The sequence below is a fragment of the Canis lupus genome, chromosome 4 (assembly GCF_011100685.1).
Source record: "Canis lupus familiaris isolate Mischka breed German Shepherd chromosome 4, alternate assembly UU_Cfam_GSD_1.0, whole genome shotgun sequence".
Taxonomy (NCBI): Eukaryota; Metazoa; Chordata; class Mammalia; order Carnivora; family Canidae; genus Canis; species Canis lupus.
The window spans coordinates 89,488,636-89,511,250 of NC_049225.1; the positions used below are offsets into that span (position 1 = coordinate 89,488,636).

The 22,615-nt window shown below is 58.7% G+C and overlaps 1 protein-coding gene across 2 annotated transcripts in view; it reads left to right on the forward strand.

Annotated features, from left to right (window-relative positions):
• The window catches only part of ANKH (ANKH inorganic pyrophosphate transport regulator), a 115,181-nt gene that overhangs the window by 84,708 nt on the left and 7,858 nt on the right, over positions 1-22,615 (forward strand). For both annotated transcript variants that reach the window (XM_038535443.1, XM_038535444.1), the window contains exons 6-8: positions 1,273-1,407; positions 2,675-2,767; positions 6,974-7,069. In XM_038535443.1, the coding sequence (XP_038391371.1) occupies positions 1,273-1,407; positions 2,675-2,767; positions 6,974-7,069 (324 nt within the window). The remainder of the gene's footprint in view (positions 1-1,272; positions 1,408-2,674; positions 2,768-6,973; positions 7,070-22,615) is intronic.

A 22,615-nucleotide genomic window follows, 5' to 3' on the forward strand; every position in this document is an offset into this window, starting at 1 on the left:
ACCGGCCAGACGCAGTCGCTCCTTCGGGCACCTTCTGGGGGAAGCAGAGCACGGGAGCCCCGTAGGGAGCACAGAGGAATTTAAAATACGGTCTGTACCCTCAGGCAGCTTGTTACAGCCCACCTGGTAGACGACCAACACAGGAGCAGTGGTCAGACGTGCATGTGCCAGGGGAGTACGGGAGCCCGTGGAGCTCGGGGGGGCAGACAGTGGGGAGACGGAGAGGCCCTGAAGGAGGCAGAGCTTGGCCCGAGCCTCCCAAGGGGAGTCAGCGTCCAGCCGGGTGCGATCGGCCTGAGCGGCGCGGGCACGTTCTCACCATGAGTGCAAACGGTGTCTGCCTCCCGTATGTGCTGCTTGTCTCTGCCCTTGGCACCCGGCATCCCTGGGCTCCGGCTCCTCGCAGCTGTGAGGCCGATGGGCACAGCTCCACGAAGCCCGGGGGGTCAGCACGGCACCCCATCCCGCCTCGGACCGCACGTTGCCCTCGGCAGGTCAGACCGCTGACCCCCATCCGAGGTCTGTCCGGTTGTCTCTGTCACTACGGCAACCACGTCAGATCGGTCTTGAGGGCAACTGTCCGTCTCTGGGGGCTCAGAGGTGGCTGGCGTGATGCCACCGTGTGACTCCGCCCCCGAGGAACCGAAACCAGAGTGAAATCCTACAAGCCAGGCGTTAACGATTGCACAGCTCTTTGCTTTGTAGGATTCTTAATTAATCACTTCCCTTGACCCTGCTTTTCTTTGCGTGCTTCTGAGCATTCACGTGACTTCTGCTCCAGCCCTGAGGACAAGGCCCTTGCTCGTGGATCTGTACGGTGCCCGGATCATTAGGTGTCTATGACCTGAGCGGTGATAAAAATAAATTATAATAACATTTTGCTTGTGAGAGGTTCCTCTTCCTGACCCGGCTTCCAGCCAGTCGGTTGGAGACTTAAACACCCATTTGCAGCCGGTCTCCCAGGTCGTGGAGTTGGGCTCTGGCTGGGGGGAGCCGCCGTGTCCGGAGAACAGAGGTCTGGCCCCACCAGGCCTCACCTGTTTTGGTTCCCCAGTAGCTTGCCAGCTGCCCGAGTTGCCTTCTAACAAGACTGTACGTCTCATTTTTAAGGTCAGGTTGGCTCTGCTGCAGAGGCTTTTCCTTATATTATTTTTAAGTGCAACGAACTGGCTCCTTATTGACCTCAAAAGGAAAAGGCTTTTTGGCTCTGAATTGTTTTTTTCTGCTCTGCTTCTAGAGTTTACTGAGTTTTATGTGCATGTCTTGACGCAGGGAGATGCGACCATACGGAAGATGCTGAGCTTCTGGTGGCCTTTGGCTCTCATCTTGGCTACACAGAGAATCAGTAGGCCTATCGTCAACCTCTTCGTTTCCCGGGATCTTGGTGGCAGCTCCGCAGCCACGGAGGTAGGGCGGTTTCTGGTGAAGAGTGGGGGTGGGGAGGCCTCCGGTTCCTCCGCGGCGTCAAGCCATGTGACCTGTTCCCACTGAGAAAGAAGCCACGAGGCCTTGACCGTGCGCTTGTCTGAGGCTGGAGGGAGACGCCTCCTCCGTTCTTCCCCCGACCAGATGAGGAACCCGGGCAGGGGCCCAGGGTCCGGGATGCGAAGCTGGTGGGGAGCCGGGCTGGGAGGGAGTACAGATGCTTACGCGGCCGCCCCGTGGCCTGTCTCCCCATGGAGCCCGCGTGACGCCGCCTTGCCGTAGAGGCAGAGAGCGAGGACGCCGCCGCAGCCGAAGTGACAGGGCCCAGCCGAGGGCGCCGTGCCTCTCTCTGTCCCGGCCATGCGCCCCTGCTCCTGCCCCGCCTTCCCCTTTGCCAGCCTGCCCTCCCCTAGACAAGGATCCCCATTATTTACTCGCTCACGACTCAAGAGATTTATCTGGAAACTGGCAGCTGCTCCAAAGAAAGAGTTGGATCGGTTTTTCCATCTTCCATTCCGAATAGAGTGACTTCATTTGTTTCCCCCTCCGCTGCCCTCCGGAGAACTGATGCTGCCCTGGAACTGCTGATCCTTCGGGAAGGCTGGTGGCTGCTCATTAGGGCCTCTGCTCGCACGTGGCCCTTAGCGCGGCGAGCAGTCTGCAGCCTGAGCCTCCTGCCGGTCACCACGTGCTGGGAAGCCGCTCATGTGCCCACAGCAGGATGCTCACCCCCCCCCCCCCAGTCTCTTTCCGGGGTTTGCGTTTTGGATCACGTCTTGGGTGGCTCTGCTCACCCGGCAGCTTTTAGGCGACCGCATCAGCGTAAGTTGCTCAGAAGAAAGTACGTGAGCCTCCTCCCTTGTGTGCTGGAACTCCAGCTTCCCCTTTTAAGAAAGCAAGGTAAATGCTCTCATAGAGCCATTCCTAGGACCGCAGTGGCCTCGAGGACAGCAGGCAGGGTGCAGGACAGACGTGTGCTGACCAGCTACGACGTGTCCGTTTGTGCCCGTTTCATCAACTCCAGCAAAGCTGCGCGACGGATCTTCTTCGCACGGTTGTGCTGGAGGAACCGCCGGGGAGGCTGCGGAGGGCTACCCCTCCCGGTCCCCAGGCTGGCCTGCAGCTGGCCGGGGCCCATCACCCGGTGGCACGATCTGCTGTGGTGCCCGCGCCGGAGGCCGCTCCCTGCCACGTGGCGGGAGCAGCTCCCGGGGACGCCGACGCTAACTGCCGGCTCTTCCTCTTGCAGGCGGTGGCAATTTTGACGGCCACGTACCCTGTGGGCCACATGCCGTACGGCTGGTTGACGGAGATCCGTGCTGTCTACCCTGCTTTTGACAAGGTGAGAACCCGTACGCTGTCACGTCTCAAACACCCTCTTTAAAATCAGCTTCTGACACACAAGTGTCTCCGCTCTGAGGTTTCCGGTTCCACCTCCCTGTGAGCTTCCTGCGCAGGATGCGGAATCCGACCTAGCCGTGCAATATTTTCCTCCAAAGATAACGGATGTGACTAAGCTTACCTTGATGCCGATTCTCTAACACCCTCCGAACCAAATTCACTTTTGGGTTTATTCCTATTGAGAAATCTTTTTTTTTTTTTTTTTTTTTTTTTTTTTGCAAAGGGAAGATATACTCTCAAATGTTATTACCCTGGTTATTGTTCCTGTGGTTTGTTTTCTTAATTAAACGAATGCTTTGCTGCCCTCACAGCAGATGCAAAGGTACAGACGGGATTGTGCTCTTGAGCTCCTAAGCTTCTGGATAGGTCTACCCCATGGACCCTGAAGCTGTGTGGTCCAGCTCGGTCTGGATGCCGCAGACCTGGTCCAGCTGCAAGCTCTGTCCTCTGGTAGCTGCTAGCCGAGCCTCGGCAGGCACCTAACCCTTCAGACCCGTAGCCTGCGGCTCGCTGGGGACTGTCCTACCGGTCACTGAATCAATGGTGATTTCATTAAAGCCTAATTACTTGAGCCTGTAGACCTTCATAGACGACACACCCTCCCCCAGAGATAGTATACAGGTTTTTTTTAAAGATTTAATAACTTAGAGAGAGAGCGAGCAGCGACATGGGGAGGGAGAGAAACTCAAGCTGACTCTGTGCTCATCCTGGAGCCTGCTCAGCGCTTGATCCTGGGACCCTGAGAGCGTGACCTGAGCGGAAACCAAGAGTCAGACGCTGAACCAACTGTGCCACCCGCAGCCCCTGTACAATGACATGAAAATGAAAAATGAAAAACGGGGGAGTGCCCGGGAGGCTCGGTCACGTACGTGTCGTCCTCCCGCTCAGATCATGACCCCAGGGCCCCACGTCGGGCTCCCTGCTCAGCTCAGCGGGGCCCTGCTTCTCCCCGTCGCTCTGCCCCTCCCCTCGCGCATCACCTCTCTCTCAAGTAAGTGAAAATCCTTTAAAAAATAAAATGAAATGAAAAAAATAGGAAAAGAAGCACACAAGCTGCCACTTGTGCTTTAAATAGCGATTCTTTTGCCTTGAGTTTCTACAGCAGCGGCTCGGAGCTGCTTCATCTGCCGGGGTCTCCAGCACAGAGGCCGCCTCTCCTCGCGGCCCAGGGCTCTCGTGGGGGATCAGATAAGACGGTATCGGCAGGTGAAGCCGGCAGCTCGGGCAGGGTGGCCCTGCAGGTGACAGAGGGCCTGCCCCCCCCCCCCCGCCACTGGACCAGCTGCCAGACCCGTGGGGGCGCAGGATGGCCTGGAGGCCCCATAGGCAGGCCCCGCCTCAGCCTGAGCTTCCAGCTCTTCACACCCGTAGCTGCTTGTGGGCTCCGGGGAGGGCAGGGCCTGTGCAGCGGGGCTCAGAAAGGTGTCCTGGCCACCTGCCCCGACCCAGGACGCTCCCGGGCACCTCTGACGGCGGTGACGTGGGGCTGAGGCTCAGGCCTGGGAAGACAGCGGCCACCATGGGTCCACCCCCTCACTGTGCCCCGGCGGACCCGGGCGCACACACACCCCGTCACACGTCCCCATCTGTGACGTCCCTCCACACCCTGCAGCCCCCACGCGGCTCGCCTGTCACTGTCGCCCGCCCCTTCCCCTCCTGTCACTGTCGCCCGCCCCTTCCCCTCCCGTCACTCTCACCTGCCCCTTCCCCTCCCGTCACTCTCACCCTCCCATCTTCCCACACTGGCCTGTGAACGGCGGCTCACTCAGGATTCCCACCCTGCTGCCTAACGTGAGACAGGGCTGCGGCATGCCCTGAGGTCTCTACTGGAAGTCCGTGGCACTTCCCCAGTACACAGAGGAACCCACCACCCGTCCCAAACATCAGCCACATCAGGGATGCACAGCGTCTTCTGAAAACTGCTCCGGCCTTTGGGAGCAAACTGGAGAAGGCATGAGTGGCTTGCAGGACACTTGTCTCCTTGCAGTCCTTGTTTGAGCGAGTTTAATCCAATCTACTGACAGAAATCGCTATTTTGGTTTTAAGGAATGTACGTATAGAAGTGAATCCTAGAAAACCAAAATGATTATAAGTTTTCTTGCTCAACTTCTAGCTCTTGGAGAACCATATTGTACAATAGAACTTGAGCACAGCAGGGACCCAAGTGTTAGGACCTCCTGGCTGGGAAAGTCAAATCTAGAATTTTCCTGGCTCCCTCGAAACAACAGTAGAACACTCTACAGTTTCCCTGGAGCATCCAAGAAAAACTTGGGTTTACGCGGGGTCACAGAGGTTAGGTGCTGTGACAGACCCCTTTAAGGAGCGTACCTCTCGACAGCCACTGGAGCGACTCGGAACCCTCTGGAGCCTCCCTCATTGTTTCCAGGCATTCCAGGGAGCTCCTCCAAGCCGTCCGCGTGAATGCCGTCTATTCACCCAAATCTGAGACACCTCTGTGTGGACTTGCAGAATTTGCTGCATTGACAGTTGCAGTCCTTAGTCTCATTGTGGTTCCAGAATAGGAGAGTTAGCATTTCTTGCATAGCTTCTGGTGGCCGCTGCTGAATGCCGACTGGGAGCGCTGTCGTTGGCACGGAGTCTCCGATGTTCGGTCGCCGTCCCCGCGAGGGTGTGACCCTATGCAGATCGGGCAAACACAAGGGGACGAGGTGCCGGCCCCATGGCCGTACTAGCGTATTCCAGCCACGCCGGGAGAAACCGTTGCGTTGTCAGTGGAAGCCCCCGACGGCACCGCGGCCCCCCACCCGCCAGGCGGGAGTGCTGGGAGGTTGCCTGACTCCTCGGGGTGCCCACACGGGGACTTGCACTTGGCTGGCACCTGCCCCTCTTCCCCTCCTGTCACTGTCCCCTGCCCCTCTTCCCACACTCGCCTGTGAACGTCGGCTGTGGCAGCAAAATCTGTTATTCAGGAAACGGATCTGCTTTAGAGGCTAGAATTAAGGAAACACGGCCTCAGCCTGAGTTTGTGCTGGCGGCATCTTGGGGAAGGGATTTGCGAGGTCGCCACGGCCTCCAAAATGAAGGAGCCGTCAAAAGCTGTTTCCGAGTGGAGCCTGCAGTCGCTCCACTCCGGTGACTTCCGCTCAGATGGACGCCAGCCAGGTGCTCGGGGGCCGCCTCCGGGCCCAGTGGGATCTGTCCGGGGGCAGGGGGCTCTTCGTCCACTGGTTTTCAAGGTGGGGCCAGGCCCTGGTGAGATGGGGTGAGGGGCAGCACAGCAGGTGCTGGGATGGTCTCGGGGCCTCGGGATGTGCAGGAGAACGTTGGCGCTGTCTGCACAATTTGCTTAAAATTGAGTTTAACAGGGCGCCCGGGGGGCTCAACGGCAGAGCACCTGCCTCGGGCCCAGGGCGTGACCCTGGGGTCCCAGGATCGAGTCCCAAGTCGGGCTCCCTGCATGGAGCCTGCTTCTCCCTCTGCCTGGGTCTCTGCCTCTCTCTGTGTCTCTCAGGAATAAATAAATAAAATCTTAAGAAATAAGTGTAACACAGATTGCACCCTCTCCAGTCAAGAAGGATTGTGCTGACTTGTGGAGTGAAAGGGGAGGGCGAGGCGCACAGTCCTTAGTCTCAGAGAGCCAGTCACCTCACAGCCTCCACGTGTGCCCCGCGGGCACGTGCACCCCCACAGGGCCCCAGGGCCCCCCAGGATGGCGGGAGGCAGGCCCCCGGGGCGCTTGGGAGTACGGTCAGCCGGCCCGTGAGGAACGGATGGGCCGTGCCAGCGATGGGCCCTGAAGATGGGGTTTTGAGAATCAGGAGCCCCAACGAGAACAGGTGGAGCAAAAGTGCAGAAATCTGAGAACCCCAGGTGTGCCGGGAAGAGCAGGTCTTGTCTGGGACAGGAGTGGAGGAGTCTGGTCGGGGCCGAGGATGCCACTCAGCTTGTCGCCGCTGCGGGAGGCCAGGGCCGCGGGGCCCATTCATGTCCGCGCGCCTCCGGAGCTTCCTCTGGCCCACGGTCACGTCCAGGGACCCGGCAGCTGCCAGAGACAGACAGAGGGACAGCCGTCCGCCCAGCTGCCGGGCGACGTCTGTCCTTCGGGCGCATCACAGGGCACTGAGGATGCTTTCCACACGGCCGCGGGGTCAGCCAAGGGTAACCTCCACCCTCCTCTTTCCCCCAGAACAACCCCAGCAATAAGCTGGTGAGCGCGAGCAGCACGGTGACCGCCGCCCACATCAAGAAGTTCACGTTTGTGTGCATGGCCTTGTCGCTCACGGTAAGGAGACGCCACCCCCCGCCCCCCACGCGCCCCGTGTTTCTGGAAGGGGAGGGGCCATCCTCAGGGACACGTGTCGTACTCCACACTGCCACGGCCTGTGGGTTCCACGCACAACCTCTTGAGAACATTTTTGTCCCAAAATAGGAACAGTAGCTCCTTAAGACGGTCACTGAGTCGGGGAACGAAGGGTGGACGCCTGCAATTCCAGGGACTTGTCACTCGCCGGGGAAAGGCCGCCTTTGCCTTTCCCTGTAGTAACACGCCTGTCGTCCTAACTGCAGACCCGTTTAAGCGTCAGGGTCGAGTGTAGAAACCCCAGCCCCACCTCAGTGGCCGCAGGGGAGGCCCCTTTCCTGACTGCACTGCGCGGCCCCTGTGTCCTGTCTCCCCGGCACGCGGCATGTGCGGATCTGGCCCCCACTCGTCCCGGCCCTCTGCAACCCCCCGCATCCAGCCGCAGGCCACCGCGCCGCACGCGTCCTCCCCGCCAGCCCCCACGGTGCTCCAGCGTGGGACGTAGGGAACAAGCACATAGGCAGGCGCTCAGGAAGCCAAAGCACGGGGGCATGTGTGCGTAGGGAGAGCACGTACGACACGGCTTGCATGTGCATCTGTGCCCTTGAGCTCTGAAGGCGGAGATGAGCAGGAGGTAAAAGAAATGCGGATTTCTTAAAAGATTGTATTTATGGGGCGCCCGGGGGGCTCTGCGGAGGAGCATCTGCCTTGAGCCCAGGGCGTGACCCCGGGGTCCCGGGATCAAGTCCCACATCGGGTTCCCTGCATGGAGCCTGCTTCTCCCTCTGCCTGGGTCTCTGCCTCTCTCGGGGTCTCATGAATAAATAAATACCATCTTTGAAAAAAGATGGTATTTATTTATCTAGAGCACGTTCAAGCAGGGGAGGGAGAGAGACAGAGAGAGAATCCCAAGCGGACTCCCTGCTGAGCACGGAGTCTGACAGCCCGGGGATCGGATCGGGGATCGGGATCGGGGTCGGGGATCCATCTCGTGACCCGAGGTCGCGCCCTGAGCGGAAATCAACAGGCCGACACCCAGTCCACTGAGCGACCCCGCTGCCCTGAGATGTGGGTCTTTTGAACTCTGTTCAGTCTTCCTGATGGCTGTCGTGGCTCCGCATTTCCTATTAAGTCCTGTAGAAATTCTCCGTTTATAAAGCGCAAGGATGTTGCAGAAATGCCTGGGCTGCGCGGCTCTGGGCATCCAGGGCCCGGCCGAAGGGCTGGGCGCGGAGAGGCGCGGCGGCTCTAGCCCCTCCCTGTCCTCACAAGCGTTTGGCCTGCTGCGCCCAGCCGTGGTCCTTCAAATCAAGCCCCGCACACGTTTTAAACCCTCAGTGGGTGTTTTTCCAAAGCCCACAGAGGGACATTTGATCCGCGGATCCCGCACCTGAACAGACTGTGACAAGGGCAGCTCGAGACAAGTAGCCGTCTGGTCGTGCATCACGACCCCACATCCTCAGCCGCCCCTTCGCCCCAACCTGCCTCCGTCATGGGAGCGGGGACGGGTGTGGGGAACGTGTCTCAGCACCACGTCACCGAGGAGGAATTCCTGATAGCGTGTGTCTGTGTGTGTGTGTGGGTGGACAGGTTACCCCGGGCAACCCCGCTCCCCTCCGTGTGTTATTTCTCTACGGCGTGCAAGTTTTTCCATAGTTCCCTAAAATATTAGGAAAACATTGAGCAACCTTGAAACGGTTTAAAAGAGGATTTTAGGAAAAGCAGAGAAGGTTTCTATTCCAGGAACAGATCTCAGCCTTTGGAGACCATGTGAAGCGATTGCAAGTCCAAAGTTGAGTTGGACCCGACGCCAGGGCCTGCGACTTGGAGCTCAGCCCTTGCTGGAAGCTGGAAGCTCTCGGGTGTCACTGGCTCTGCGGTCCAGGGTCTGCCCAGTGGAGTCGGACGGAGGACAGGGGCGGCCCAGGCGTGAGGCCGCCCCCCGTCGGTGCCCGGGCGCTGACCTGTGCCTGAGACCAGAGCCGCCGCCTTCGTGGGTGTGACGATGCTTGAGGAGAGTGCTCCATGTCCCACGGACAGGCTTTATTTCATTATCCTAATCCTGTCGTCCTTCCTGTAACTGGAAGTATATCAGGGGAGGTTTGCACCACACAAATGGAGGCACAGTCTTCGTTGGGGAGAGACTGGAGTCGAGGGAGGCAGAACTCTTAATTTCTCTCTTTTTTTTTGAAGATTTTATGAATTTATTCCTGGGAGACCCAGAGAGAGGCAGAGACACAGGCAGAGGGAGAAGCAGGTCCCTGCAGGGAGCCCGATGCGGGACTCGATCCCGGGACCCCGGGGTCACGCCCTGGGCTGAAGGTAGATGCTCAGTGCTGAGCCCCCCTGGGGGCCCCAAACCTTTCATTTCTTAGGAAGGGGGAAAGGACTTGGGATCGGTGACTCACCTGAGCACCTGTCATAGAACAAGCCGATGCCAGGGCTTCCAGGCCCACCCTCCAGGCCCATTAGTCCAAACTGTGCTGCTCCCGGCAAGGAGGAAGGGCTGCCCGGCCCTGAGCCCCCGGAGCTGGGCACCCTGCTTGCGACGGCATTTTCCTTAACACTAAAAACGTGGAATTTGAGTTTGCAGCTAGTGAAGTACGTTATCCTCATACACATTATCCTTACGCTTCAGTCAGTTGGTCCAACATCTTGGCTACGGGAAGTATCCTTAAAACACACGGAAAAGGGACTCCTGGGGGCTCAGTGGTGGAGCGTTTGCCTTGGGCCCAGGACGTGACCCCAGGGTCCCGGGATCGAGTCCCACGTCAGGCTCCCTGCATGGAGGCTGCTCCTCCCTCTGCCTGGGTCTCTGCCTCCCTCTCTCTCTGTGTCTCTCATGAGTAAATAAATAAAATATTAAAAAAAAAAAAAAAAAAAACAGAAAAGTAAGCAACATTTTTTTAAAAATTGTTTATTTGAGAGAGAGCGTGAGAGAACGCCAGCAGGGGAGGGGGAGACGTGGCCCCGCTGAGCAGGAGACCGACTCGGGGTTCGGCCCAGGACCTGAGACCAGGACCTGAGCTGAAGGCCGACGCTTAGCTGGGAGCCACCCGGGGGCCCGGAAGCAACTTTATTTAAACTGAAGCATAACCGACACACAGCGCAGCATCCGTTTTAGGCGTAGGGTTTGTTCCTGGTTTTTCTTTCCTAAATTAAACGTCAGGCCGTCACCCTAAGGCGCACGTTCCTTCCTGTGCCACTGCCCATACGCCGTGTGCACGCGTGGTGCCCCTTGGCGGCTCTGGCGGTCAGGTCCGGGTCTGCGGGGTCGTCCCCTGGACCCAGAAGGTGATGCCGCGCTGCTGTCCAGGCTGCCCCCCGAGTCGGCCGCCGGCCCCGGCACTGGCTGAACCGCAGCCCCCGCCTTACGTCCCGCTCATCCCACTTCCACAGCCTCCAAGGCACCCGTTACTCGGAGTCCAGGTTTGTTTTTGTGGCTTTAAAACTTCTCCGCGTCGGGGGCCCCGGGCAGAGCCACCGAGGCCGCACTCAGGGTGCCTCCCCGCGATGCCGCATCGCCCGGGCCTCGAACACCGTCGGGAGCGCCGCTCCCAGGGCGCCGGCTCTTGTCCTGGGCGGGTGACAGGCTGCACATTCCGCGGTCGCCATGACCCAGGTGACCCAGGAACGAGGACGGCTTCTCGGGGGAGCGGGTGCTGCCAGAAGCGCTGGGCCCCTCCCTCGGGCAGCCGTGTCGCTGGGTCACCGGCCGGCCTGTGGGGCTGCCTGGGCTGTGCCGGGGCCGCTGTGGCCGGGGAACCTGACGCCTGACACCCCGTTGCTCCCTCGGAAAGACGGCGACGTCAAGTCGGAGGCAACGTCCTCCTGCGTCCGGGCTCTTCCCGCGCTCTCAGCCGGCGCTTTTCCTTCGAGAAAGGTCGCAGATGCCCCTGGGGGCGGGAGGCGGAGAGCGGGCAGCAGCCGTGTCCCGTTTGCACCTCCCGGGCCTCCGAGCAGCGCCCATTCGTGGCCGCCGATGGCGGGGGACACGGGGGCTCGGGGAGCCAGGGAGCAGTCCAGAACGGGGGACCGTCACCCCAGGTGATCCGTCCCCCCAGTGCTGGGGAAGGAGTGGCCACGGCGCTGTTTGCAGTAAAGGGACACCGGGTGGAACAGACAGATGCCGGGGCCCAGCGGTGCAGCGGCTGCCTCGGGCCCAGGGCGGGACCCCAGGGTCCCGGGATCGAGTCCTGCGTCGGGCTCCTCGCAGGGAGCTGCCTCTCCCTCTCCCTGGGTCCCAGCCTCTCTGGGTCTGTCATGAATGGATACATAAAATCTTTAAAAACATGCAGTTTAAGATGTGGAAGAAGGGCTTCAGGGCTGGGCTGCACCGGAGAGCGTGCTGCGGTGGCCCCGAGCGGTCCGGACCCGAGCCGTCCCAGCCCCAAGGGGTCTCAGTCCCAGGGGGCAGGGCTGCCAGGCTGAGCTGGGGCTGCCGTCCCAACAATCGGCCAGTCCTGCCCGAACCTCCCGCTGGAGCCCCGGGTGCCCCTACTGTGTGACGGGCCGCAAGGCGGTGCTGATTACCGAGGGCCGCTCCCCCAGCAGACCCCGGGCCGGGGGTGCTGGGCTGGCCGGCAGGAGGTGGGACCAACACCCCTCCTCTCGCAGGAAAGCGCTGCTACGGCCGAGGTGCAGAGCCTCAGCCTCCCGTCAGCCTGACGGTTCACCACGACGCGGGCCTGGATTTGAGCCTCGGAGGCAGACAGAACCACCAGCCAGGGCGGGACGTGTCTTATCAACGGTCCTTCTGATGAGGAAGAAGTGTCCGCAAAAGATGAGGGACCTGCCGCTCTGGGTGCTGGGCCAGGCTGGTGCGGCCAAGGGACCGGCTCGCTCAGTTCACCAAACTGCCGATCTACTCCAAGCATTTGTTTTTTAGACTATTTCTAAAGTTCATAGCGAATCAGATTAAACGGGGAGATCTTAACGTCGATGGATGTTAGTCGACCCATTTCCATTTTGACTCCACTGTAGCACTTCAAGGACATGCGGTATTTCCTTAAGCTCTTTTCTGCTCCGGTTTTGGGGAGCCGGTGCCAAGAGGGCGGCCGCTCTGCTGCGAGGCACTTGGAGAAGGATCCCTGCAAAGCACAGGCTTGGCTGCTCCTGAGGCCTCCCAACCCCCTCCTTGCAAAATGGAAACGGGCATCTGTCCAGACGGGTCTTGGCAGGCAGGGCGAGCAGGGCACTTTTGTGCAGTGAACAACGTCCGCAGTCATACCCGGCGCCCCTTGAACCCGGAGAAAGTCGGGAGGGGAGATGGGGGTGCAGGTCAGAAGGAGGAGGTCGGGGAAGGGACAGAGGTTGGGGGTCAGGGCGGACGGAGCAGAGGCAGCGGTGGGGACCGGGCAGAGGAAGGCTGCGAGGGCCCGCGGACCCCCGCCCGTCCTTCCAGCACCAGTTGCTGTGAGCTCAGGAACGGTCACAAAGACAAGTTTTTAAGAAATCAGTGAATTTGAAAAACTGTTGGTTGCCACATAGGCCATTTGACAGGTTGATTTCTGGTGAACTGGCCTCCTAGAGGACGGAGTGGGAGCCTCAGCAGGCCCTGCACAGTCGGCTCGCCCGCCCCAGGTGCACGTTCTGCCCGCGTGGTGGGACCAGCAACCCCGGGCTTCCCTCCTGTCCCGCCGGTGGGGGCTGCTTGGGGGCGGGGGGGGAGTGTGTGTCTGCCTGTGTGTCTGTCCGTGTCCGTGTCCGTGTCCGTGTGTCGCCGTCACCCAGAGCAGCGACAGAAGCTTCCAGCAGGGTGCCAGCGCCCCGCACCGCCTCACAGGACAGCGTCCCCAGGGCATCCGAGCCCAGTGGCTGTGACCACTGAAGCATCAGGTCCTGTAAAATCTTAAAATAGGCTTTTACTGTGGCTCCTCCTGGGCTTCGCTTCTCGACGTCAATGGTGGTGAAGAGGTGAAGAGGGAGAGTGCGACTCGCCCCCAGCCCTGCGTCATCCGTCCCGGCTCTGCTGGCCTGAGCCGTGTCCACCAAGCATGGCGCTACCGAGGTCCCAACCCCCGGCCTCTCCAAAAGGTCTTACTTGGAAGTAGAGTTAGGACGCGGTCCCGGCAGGTGCCTCAGGGCTGGCGGGGCGGGGGCGGGGGCACCAGCCAGTACCACTGTGGCCTGACGGGGCATCGGGGTGCAGGCCGGCGCGGGCCGCGTGTCTGCTGGAAGCCAGGAGGGGCCTGGCGCCTGCACACGGGGCCCCAACCCTCCGGGTGCCTGCCTGCTTCCGGCAGCCCTGCAAACTCACATGGGGCTTCCGAGAGAGTCCTCCTCTAGTCACTTAGGGCCGCATGGGTGGATTCCCCTAATGTAACTATTCCATTTGTTTTCTTTTTTAAGACATATTTATTTATCTGAGAGAGAGAACACGAGGCGGGGGGAGCAGACCCCACACCGAGCAGGGAGCTCAACGTGGGGCTCAGTCAGGACCCCGAGATGGTGACCTGAGCCGAAGTCAGATGCTCAACCTATGGAGCCCCCCAGGCGCCCATCCTTGTTTTCTTTTTAAATTCTCCACTCACTGTTCCCATAAGACCTCTCTATGCTTTTATTTCCAGATTCTCCACGTAAGATTCTGAGTAGAGGGTTTTCTTAGGAATATTTTTCATGGATACAGGACTGTCCCCAGATTTATGTGATTAATTATGTCTTTACTGGCATACGACTTTCGGGGGTTTTTTTGGGGGGGTGTTGACATCACAGCATCCAGCAGAAGCAGCGCTGCTGGATTTAGGTTAATTTGCTTTTTGGCTTTGTTCTGCTTTCCGCTAACTGATTAACCTGGGGCCTCTGGACCAGCCCTTACGGAACCCACCGTCGCGAACTCCGAAGAGCCAAAACACCTTCCCAGTTTTCAGAGAACAAATTCAGTCGCTAGTATTTTATCCAGTTGTGTTTATTTCCCCAAATTGTCTCAGAAGCTTGACACTTCGACTCCTCTCTCCTTAGACCCTATAGACGTTATCTGATTTGGCACAAAATTATGAAAATTACTTCGTTTCCCTCCACCGTGTCAGTACACACCTGTGGTCTACAGAGAGCCCCCGCGGGGAGGACAGCACACCCCTCGCCCCGCCCCGGGGCTGAGCGGGGCCGACTGGCCGCGGATCCTGCACCTGCCAAGTGCTCCCAGCCAGCCCCACATCCCAGGTGCGGTTCCGGGCGCCCCTGAGGCTTTTCTGGCACCACAGCAGGTTTATGGGAATGAGATGACAGTGTGAGCTGTTGCTCCAGCAATGGCACAGTAACCCGGTGGAGATTATTCATAGACTTCCAGAGACGCTGTATTTTAGGACCCTCTGTGGCTCCTTTTATGGTGGTTTCTATTTAGTCTCGGCATAAAGACAGAACCAGCGCGGCCACCTGGCCGTGTGCAGGCCCGAGATGTTGCTCGATCACACACATAGTCTGACCCTCCTGACCACGGCTGGCGATAAGACGTGTGGGCAGAACGAGGCAGAAGGCCGTGCTCCCGGGTTTTCCGACATTAGCCCGTGCACACACTCCCGGCGTGGGGCTCTGGACCTGAGCCTGCCTCTGGCGGCCCCAAGGTCTTGGTGTCCTGTGCACGTACACTGAGGGATACACAGGGAGTCAGCAAGGCCCGTGGCCAGGGTCTCCGCAGCCTCCAAGAACAGCACATAGACCTACACACATCAGGCAGCGCGGGAAAGAGCCCGTCAGGGACACAAGACCCTAATTGGCAGGTTAAATGGTCGTTTTATGTGCTTAAGGACGCCAGAGACCGTTGGACCCAGGAACAAAACAGAGCAGTGAAGAACCACTCAGGCCACGCAGAGGCATTCACGGCCTCACCTCCCCACTGCCACGCGTCCCCTGTCCCCGAACATGGATGTGGAAAGCGATCCGGAAAGGAAAGTCGCTCTTAGCCAACGATGGACGGCCGTTGCTCAAAACACTCGGTGTTTCCCCTGAAAGGATTTACGACTGCGTTTCCAGCTCTAGCTCCGACCCCGTGACGTACACAGGGGGATCGGGCCACAGGCTGTTCTCCATGTCCTCTCATACGTGCCTTCCGAGCCCAGGGCAGCCCTCAAAGAACTAACTGCCGTACGATGCTGGGAAAGAGCACACGTGGCAGATTCGGGCGCCTGGAGAAGCTGCTCAGCATCAGCCAGGTGCCAGATGGCCCTCAAGGGCCTGCCTTTAATCCTCCGAGAGGCGGCTCTTAACCCATGCGGCCTGAGGAGCAAACTGGCCCTCACCAAACAAAATAAGACATTTCCAGAAAACCATGGCGCACTGGCCAGAGCCAGCCGTGCTCGGAGGCAGGGCTGCAGGCCGCACCGATGGCCCCGGGGCCCCGGGAGAGGGGCTTACCTCAAGCTTGAGCTCGGAGCCACAGAATGTGGGGTTTATGGATGTGACCCTGAGGTCCCGGGGCCTGGAGTCCCATCCTGGCTCCTCTGTGCCCCGACTGGGTGGCTCTGGGAAGGTCGTCCTGAACTAAGCCTCAGCGTCCCTGGCTGCCAGACGGGCATGATGGAAATACCCACCTTATAGGACCTTTCGAAGAGGTTTTTATCTTTTTATCTTCTTATTTATGAGAGACAGAGGCAGAGGGAGAAGCAGGCTCCCCAAGTTCCCCGGGATTGTGACCTGAGCCAAAGGCAGACGCTCAACTGACTGAGCCATCCAGGTGCCCCCTGCCCTTTTTAAGATTCTTAAAGATTTATTGAAGGCCTTTCGAAAGTAAAGCAGCTTAGCACGTTGGCAGGCGTGCTGTCGGCCGAGAACGGTGGCTCTCGTAGCAGGAAGCCCCAGACACGGGGGCTTCCGGGCGGAGGTAGATGCCCGTGCACGTAAGCCAATGCTTCTTGGTGCCTTGGATGCCAATGGACATACGTGTGAATTTTTCTGATTTTATAAAATCTGTCCTTCCAAATTCCTATGGGATTTTTTGGAGCTGTTTTGAAAAAAATCAGCATCGTGATAGATTTATCCGTACCTTGCATGGGGGACATGACGCGTACCCAAGGCTATAACGCGAGCACCGGTTTTCCCCCTGAGGCCTGGGAATGCCTTGCGATGCCCGTTGCTGCTTCCTGTCCGCAACCTCGGCGCCCGCGGCAGACGCGGCTCACCCCAGCCCCGCCGTCTCGCTAACTCAGAATGTCCTTGGCCGCATCAGCAGTGAGCGCAGAAGGAGAATCATGTCGTCAGGCTTCCGGCCCAGGAGTGCATTACATCTGGAGACTCCAACCAAATATTAGAAATGATAGTACAGAAAGACTTTAAGCCACACACGTGTGCACCGCAGACATTCCCTGGAGCCTGAGCTTTAGAGGAAGCTCGAAGCTGGTGCTGATGGGCACGGCCACCAGGGGAAGAGCACGCGTACTGATTCAGGCTCTCCCACCACGGAGGCCTGCGCCCTGCTGCGTGCCAGGCACGAGGCTGCCATGGTGCATGGACACCCCGAGCCGCTCTGCTTGGAGTTTGTCATCCCCTGGAGCAGACAGGCAGGACACGGACACTGGTGTCTGGCAGTGTGGGAGGTCCATGGCCACCCGTGGTCGGGGCTCCAAGGCCATGGAAGTGTTGTCTCCGACAGTCCTGGAGGCCTGGGGCGGGAAGCCTGGCGACAGGGCTGCGACAGGGGCGTTGGCAGGGCGTGCTGCCCCCTGCGGCTTCGGAGAAGGTGCCCGTCCAAGCAACGTGCAGCTCCCGGCGGCCGCAGTGGTCGCTGGCCCTGGCTCTGCACATCCCGCCTCCTCCCTGCACCCACGTGGGATCGCCCCTGCCCTGGAGCTCACGTCACAGGGGCCCTTGGATAGTCATTAGGGCCCACCGACACCCCAGATGATCTCATCTCGAGACCCTTAATCTAATCACACCTACTGCTCTATTAAGTAATAAATACGTGTCCTGGGGATTTGGGAGTCCGTATGTCTGGGCGGGCCTCGTGCCACCTGCTGCAGGGACCCCAGGTGCTTTGGAGGAAGATAAGAGGCACAAGGTGAGGGGCGGCCGGGGAAGCCCCTGAGGGAACCACCTGCGCACAAGCAGGCGTCTTCTGCTCCCCTCTTCTGGTTACGTGGGGCAGCGTCTCTTGAGAGCTTCCCAGCCCCCTTTCAGAAGCTCTAGCGCTCTTCCATCGTAGCTCTTTTCCACAAAATTTGAAATCGTTGTTTTTTTTTTTTTTTAATTTCCCTGGTCACTGGTCACTTGCTCCCACGCGAGCCGCCTCCTCCTTGCGGGTCCGAGTCCCATGCAGCGGTCTGTGCTCCGTCCCGGGCCCCAGCCTCCTGAGATAAGCCTCGTGCACGGGCATTACCATGCAGTCTGCCAGAGACGGGATTCAGACACTCTAGAAGTCGGGCGTGGGGCTGCAGCAGCGGACACCCCTGCCAGCTGTGCCGCCCGGAGTCCGGGGGCAATAGGTGCCGTCAAGGGGTGGAGACATCTGGCGTTGGCAGCGCGTGACTCCTAAAGCTGCAGGGCCTGGGCCCCAAGGCACCCTGCAGTGGGGAAGGAAAGCCAGAGGCTGCAGCATCGGAGGGGAGCGGTCAGGTGATTTCTCGTGACACACGGAGATAATCCTGAAATGCTTTTTGCACTGTTCACAGTAGATAAGGCCCCGGGAAGCCCAAATCCCAAGGACAAGGACCCGGAACTCCGCCTCGCTGTCTCCCCAGCCGCCGTCCCGACCTTGGGAAGACAGGTGGCCCAGGCCGTCGGTGTCTATGGTGTCCCAAAGCCCGGCAGCTCCCCGGTTCCGGCCGCCTGTGCTCGGGGTGTGAGGTGTTGCTGCAGAACAGCAGCATCGCAGGGAAGGAGACCGGCCTGCCCCAAAGCTGCGACACGCAGTGCTGCTTGCAGCTTCGGGGCCCCCCTCAGGAGCCTGTTGGCATCCGGGGTTCAGGATGAACCACTTCCGTCGACGCAGAGGGCCTCAGGTGCCCAGCCGCCCCACTTGTCCCCACCTGCCGCTCCCCGGAGCAGCACGCAGAGCGTCAGCCGACGCGTCCAGAATCCCTCCTCCGTCCGGAGGCCCTCAGCTGTGCTAGAAAGCTGCGGGATCCCAGTAGGACAACAGGAAAGCCACTGTCCCAGAAGACCACGTCCAGTCGGCCCCGTCTTTGGAGCTGGAAGTTAGGGACATGGGATGACCCAGCCTCACCCTGCTGCGGCTCCCGCCCCCAGGCTGTCACCCGGCCATCGGGGCAGCGGACACTACGGGCCTTATTCCGGGCCCGGTACCATGCGGACCCGGGGCTCCCGCAGGAAGGGCCTGTGAGAGGCTTTGTTCTGCTCGGCACCCGCCCCCGCGCCCAGACTGCCCGCTCATTGTTCGCGGCCTCCGGGAGCAGAAAATGACCCCCTTGTGCACGGAGAGGACAAAAAGGACCAAAGGTGAATAAACTCCATTGGAAACCGAGTCGCTTGGCGCGACCCGGATCCACGGCTGCAGGAGCGGCGCTTCCCCGGGGCTCCCTTCCCCGCTCGGGCACGGTGGCCGTTCTCCGAGGAGGACCCCCCGCGTCCTCACAGCTCCTGGGGGACAAAGACCCATGAGGCTGCTCAGTCCCCGAGAGCCCAGCCTGAGCGCGCTGATAAAATGATGATATCGGAAGATCTTTTATTCACAGTAAAACGCACTTAACATAACACTTAGCGCCCTAACCGCTGTTCAAGTTCAACATTTTAAAGATCCTCGAGTGTGCAACCGCCTTTCAAGTTAGAAACCTTAGGATGTCGCTGCCCCTGCTGTGCCCGGTGCCCGGTGCCCACTGATTGCTTGCAGGGCCCCAGTCCTCGCCCCACGCTTCTCCGCCTGCGCCGTCTCCCCAGACCCTGCCCTTTCACTGTGACCTCAGGGAAACCTTAGGCTAAGCCGAGGCTCAGCGGGGAGCTCCGAAACGCTTTTTAAAATTATATATATATATATTTTATTGGTGTCCAACTTGCCAACATACAGAATAACACCCAGTGCTCCTCCCGTCAAGTGCCCCCCTCAGTGCCCGTCACCCAGTCACCCCCACCCCCTGCCCTCCTCCCCTTCCACCACCCCTAGTTCATTTCCCAGAGTTAGGAGTCTTCATGTTCTGTCTCCCTTTCTGATATTTCTCATCCATTGGGACAGACGGACGGACGAGGGAAACCTTCGGGGCAGGGAGCCGCCTCTGTGGGCTGGGTGCACAGCGCCCCCTGCTGCTGGAGCGCGATGCTGCCGCCTTCTGCAGAGTCCAGACGTTGCCCCAAGAGGCACGGGGTGCTCAGTGGGGGTACAGGGCCCTGGGTGCTCCTGTGGGCATACTAGGCCCTGGGTGCTGCTGTCGGCTTACTGGGTCCTGGGTGCTCAGTGGGTGTACTGGGCCTGGGTGCTGCTATGGGTGTACTGGGCCTGGGTGCTCTGGTGGATGTACTGGGGCCACTGAAAATCTCAGGCAAGATAGGCCTGTGCCACCTGGCAGGGTCCGGCTTTTCTGCTAGCACCCCTCCACCCCCAAACAAGTCTAATCAGCGTGCCTGCAGAATGGACCGACGCGGGCTGCAGCTTCCCAGGACAGCCAAGCACACGGCCCAGAGCCAAGCTCCTTACCACCCCTTCGTACACAGTATTATTGAGGGTCAACCCAGTGGAGAATTAAGGCCACTTAAAAGGATATTGTACCCTTCTAAGTAAAATCTCCACATCAGAAGAAAGCTCAGGGCTGGCAGTTTAACTAAAAACACCTGCATGCATCTTACGTTTTGTACTGGCAGAGATAAGAACCTCTGACTTCCTGCTAATCCTGAGTGTTGGGGTAATGAAGACAGCTTTGGGAGCTCCTCAAAAGCATGGTCAACAGTCTCTGGAAATGAAGTCAAACGCAGACGTCCTGGCAGTGTTTCTTTGTGGAACTGGCTCCTCTTGGGACGCGTGGACCTGGCTGCCCCACTGTGGCTGGGTTCGCATGTTCTCTGAGTTCAGATGCTGATAGAAACAGCTGGCTTCTTCAAATCCCGTTCCCAGGCCCTCGTCCCAGGGGTGGGGACTGACGCCGCGGGTGACGAAGGGAGGCTGGGAGAGAACGCCCCTGCTGTGGGTCTAGTCCATGGACTCAGACACTAACATCTTAGACCTAGGAGATGTTTCTGGAAGGCTCGGGGCTTCCGTCATCCTTCGCACGTGCCGTAATCCTGCTCGAGGATTCTAATGTGCAGCAGGGCTTTGTCATAGCTTAGGTCTTCGTTACACAGATTTGGAAACGAAGGATAAATGCTGCCCCCGACAGAGCGGCTACGTCCGCGTGAAGCCTGCTTACCAGGCCGATGCCTGTAAGGAACCAGAGGGTCGTCAGAAACCATGACCGTGGCATCTGTACCGCCTGGGACCTTCACGTTCTGCTTGTGATGAAAGGCCGGTGGCCTCGCGGGGTGGTCAGCTGTAGAGAGCCTGATACCAAAAGCCGGTGATCGTGAAGGGAGGTTTGTCCAGAGGCGTCTGTGCTCCGCTAGAGATGAAAGAATCTTGAAACACAAGTATTTCCAAGTTCAGAATAGGAATTTCAGAGTCCATGGGAAGAAGGATCACAGACCGTCAAATAAAAGAGGATGGGGTTGTGGGGAGTGTCTCCGGGGGGGAGGAAGCCGACGCGGGTGACGTGCGCTCGTCCCATCTTGTCAAGAGTCCATGCTGATGCTGCCAGCGTGACTTAACGGTCGGCCTGCGTTCCCCACTGTGGGCACGCGTTCCCCCTTTCCTGACTCTAGGAGGAGGTTGCTGTCGTTCCACCTCCCTGGGTCCTTACCCAATATGTAAACCCTCTGGCATGCTACGCGGGCAATTGTCCCTATTTATATCAGTGTGGACTCGTGGGTAGCTCCTTCTGTACTCCGGGCCGTAACTCAATGCTGTATTATTCTGTGCTCAGACTCTTCCAGCCTCAGCTATTGGGAGCCTTGTGCTGAGCTCCTGTGTCCCCTGACACAGTCTCCAAGCCGATCACCTAGTTTATGTCCTGCCCTGGTCTTAGGATAAGCCGCTTCTCTAAGAAGCCCTGCCTGGTTCCTTTTATTAGAGAATAAACAGGAAAACCCATATCTGGGCATCGAATGGGTTGTTCCATTTTGCTGGCTGCTTCCTAATGAGATAATGTCGACAGCAAGCTCTGCAGGGGAAAAGTAAATAAATAAAAAAAAAACACCCAACCCCTGCTCCAAGGAGAAGAAATAGTGTTCACTGTCAGTTTATTAGGTTTGTGTTCTGGTTGGAAAAGTCAATGTCATTAGGGCTCTGCAAATATTTGAGGAACACGGCACGTCGTGGTCAGCTGGGAGGGCACGTATCTGAGGGAAGCCTCCTCCGGGCGACCCATCGGAATGACACTTTTCCTGAGATGTTCTTTGTTAGGTTAATTTCTGAAGCTTCTTGTTTTCTGAAACAGGCTGGTCAAATGTGATCTGATGATTATTTTTTAGGGGAAGTTGACCAGCAGACAGATAATGAGCTGCTCAGCAACACCACACCTACTTCCAGGTTGCACATCTTCCCTGCTGGGCAACGTAGGAAATAGCCAGTTTTTGAGGAACTTGCTGGAAGACAAGGGGCATTTTCACACTGGAAGCATGGCCAAGACAAAGGGCATACTTAGAAATTTGGGGAGAAAAGAAAGGGAGCCTGGAGATAGGTCGTGTTCCTTCCCTTTGAATGGTTACTTGGGACTGCTGACACCCAGCCCAGACTGGCGGCCTTCAGCTACCTCGCTCTGGAAGACCCAGTCTAGACTCTAGGTGTGCGTGTGTGTGTGATTGAAAGCTCCGAAGAGGCACCTCGGTGCATGCAGCCTTGGCAGGGACGTTTAAGGTGCGCGTGGCACAGACGGAGAGCCGAGGCTCAGCGGGTCCCAGTGAAATACTGTGGAACTTTAGGAATGGAATATCAAGCCACCCTCCTGGGGGCCCTGTGAGAGACCCGCCAAATCACAGCGTCTTGTTTGCAGGGGACCAGGACAGTGGCCACCCATCCAGGTTAATATCCGTGTAAACGTCTCGCGTGACGTGGGCGTGCTCACTGCTGCTGCGTCCTCAGATTGGACTCCCCCCTTCAAAGGTTTACGGAGAGTCTCGTCCAAGGCGGTAAAAAGCTTCCAGGTGAACATTATCCACGTGGAGAAGCGAGAGGGAGGAGTTGCCTGGCCTGGCCACGATGCTTGCTTGCACCGTCCTGTCTCATGCACAGTTACACCCTCCTTTGTCCTTGGCCTGTTGAAACTTCAAGGCTACTTTACAGCGACTTCCAGATCTCAGGGATCGCAGCGTGTGGCGTGATCTCGCCTTCAGATAACTGCTGGCTATAGAATAAAGACGGCGTACCAGGGCGTCTCCGGGTTTTAGGAGAACATGCCCTGGGTATGTCCCACCAGCCAGGAAAACCCAGGATGGCGTGCCCCCCACAGGTCCTAGGACACAGAGCAGGTCCAGACTTGGGGCGATGCTCGCTTATCTTCATCTTTACAGCTTTACTGCGATGGAAAATATTTAGGAGGAGAGATGATCCATCTGTTCATC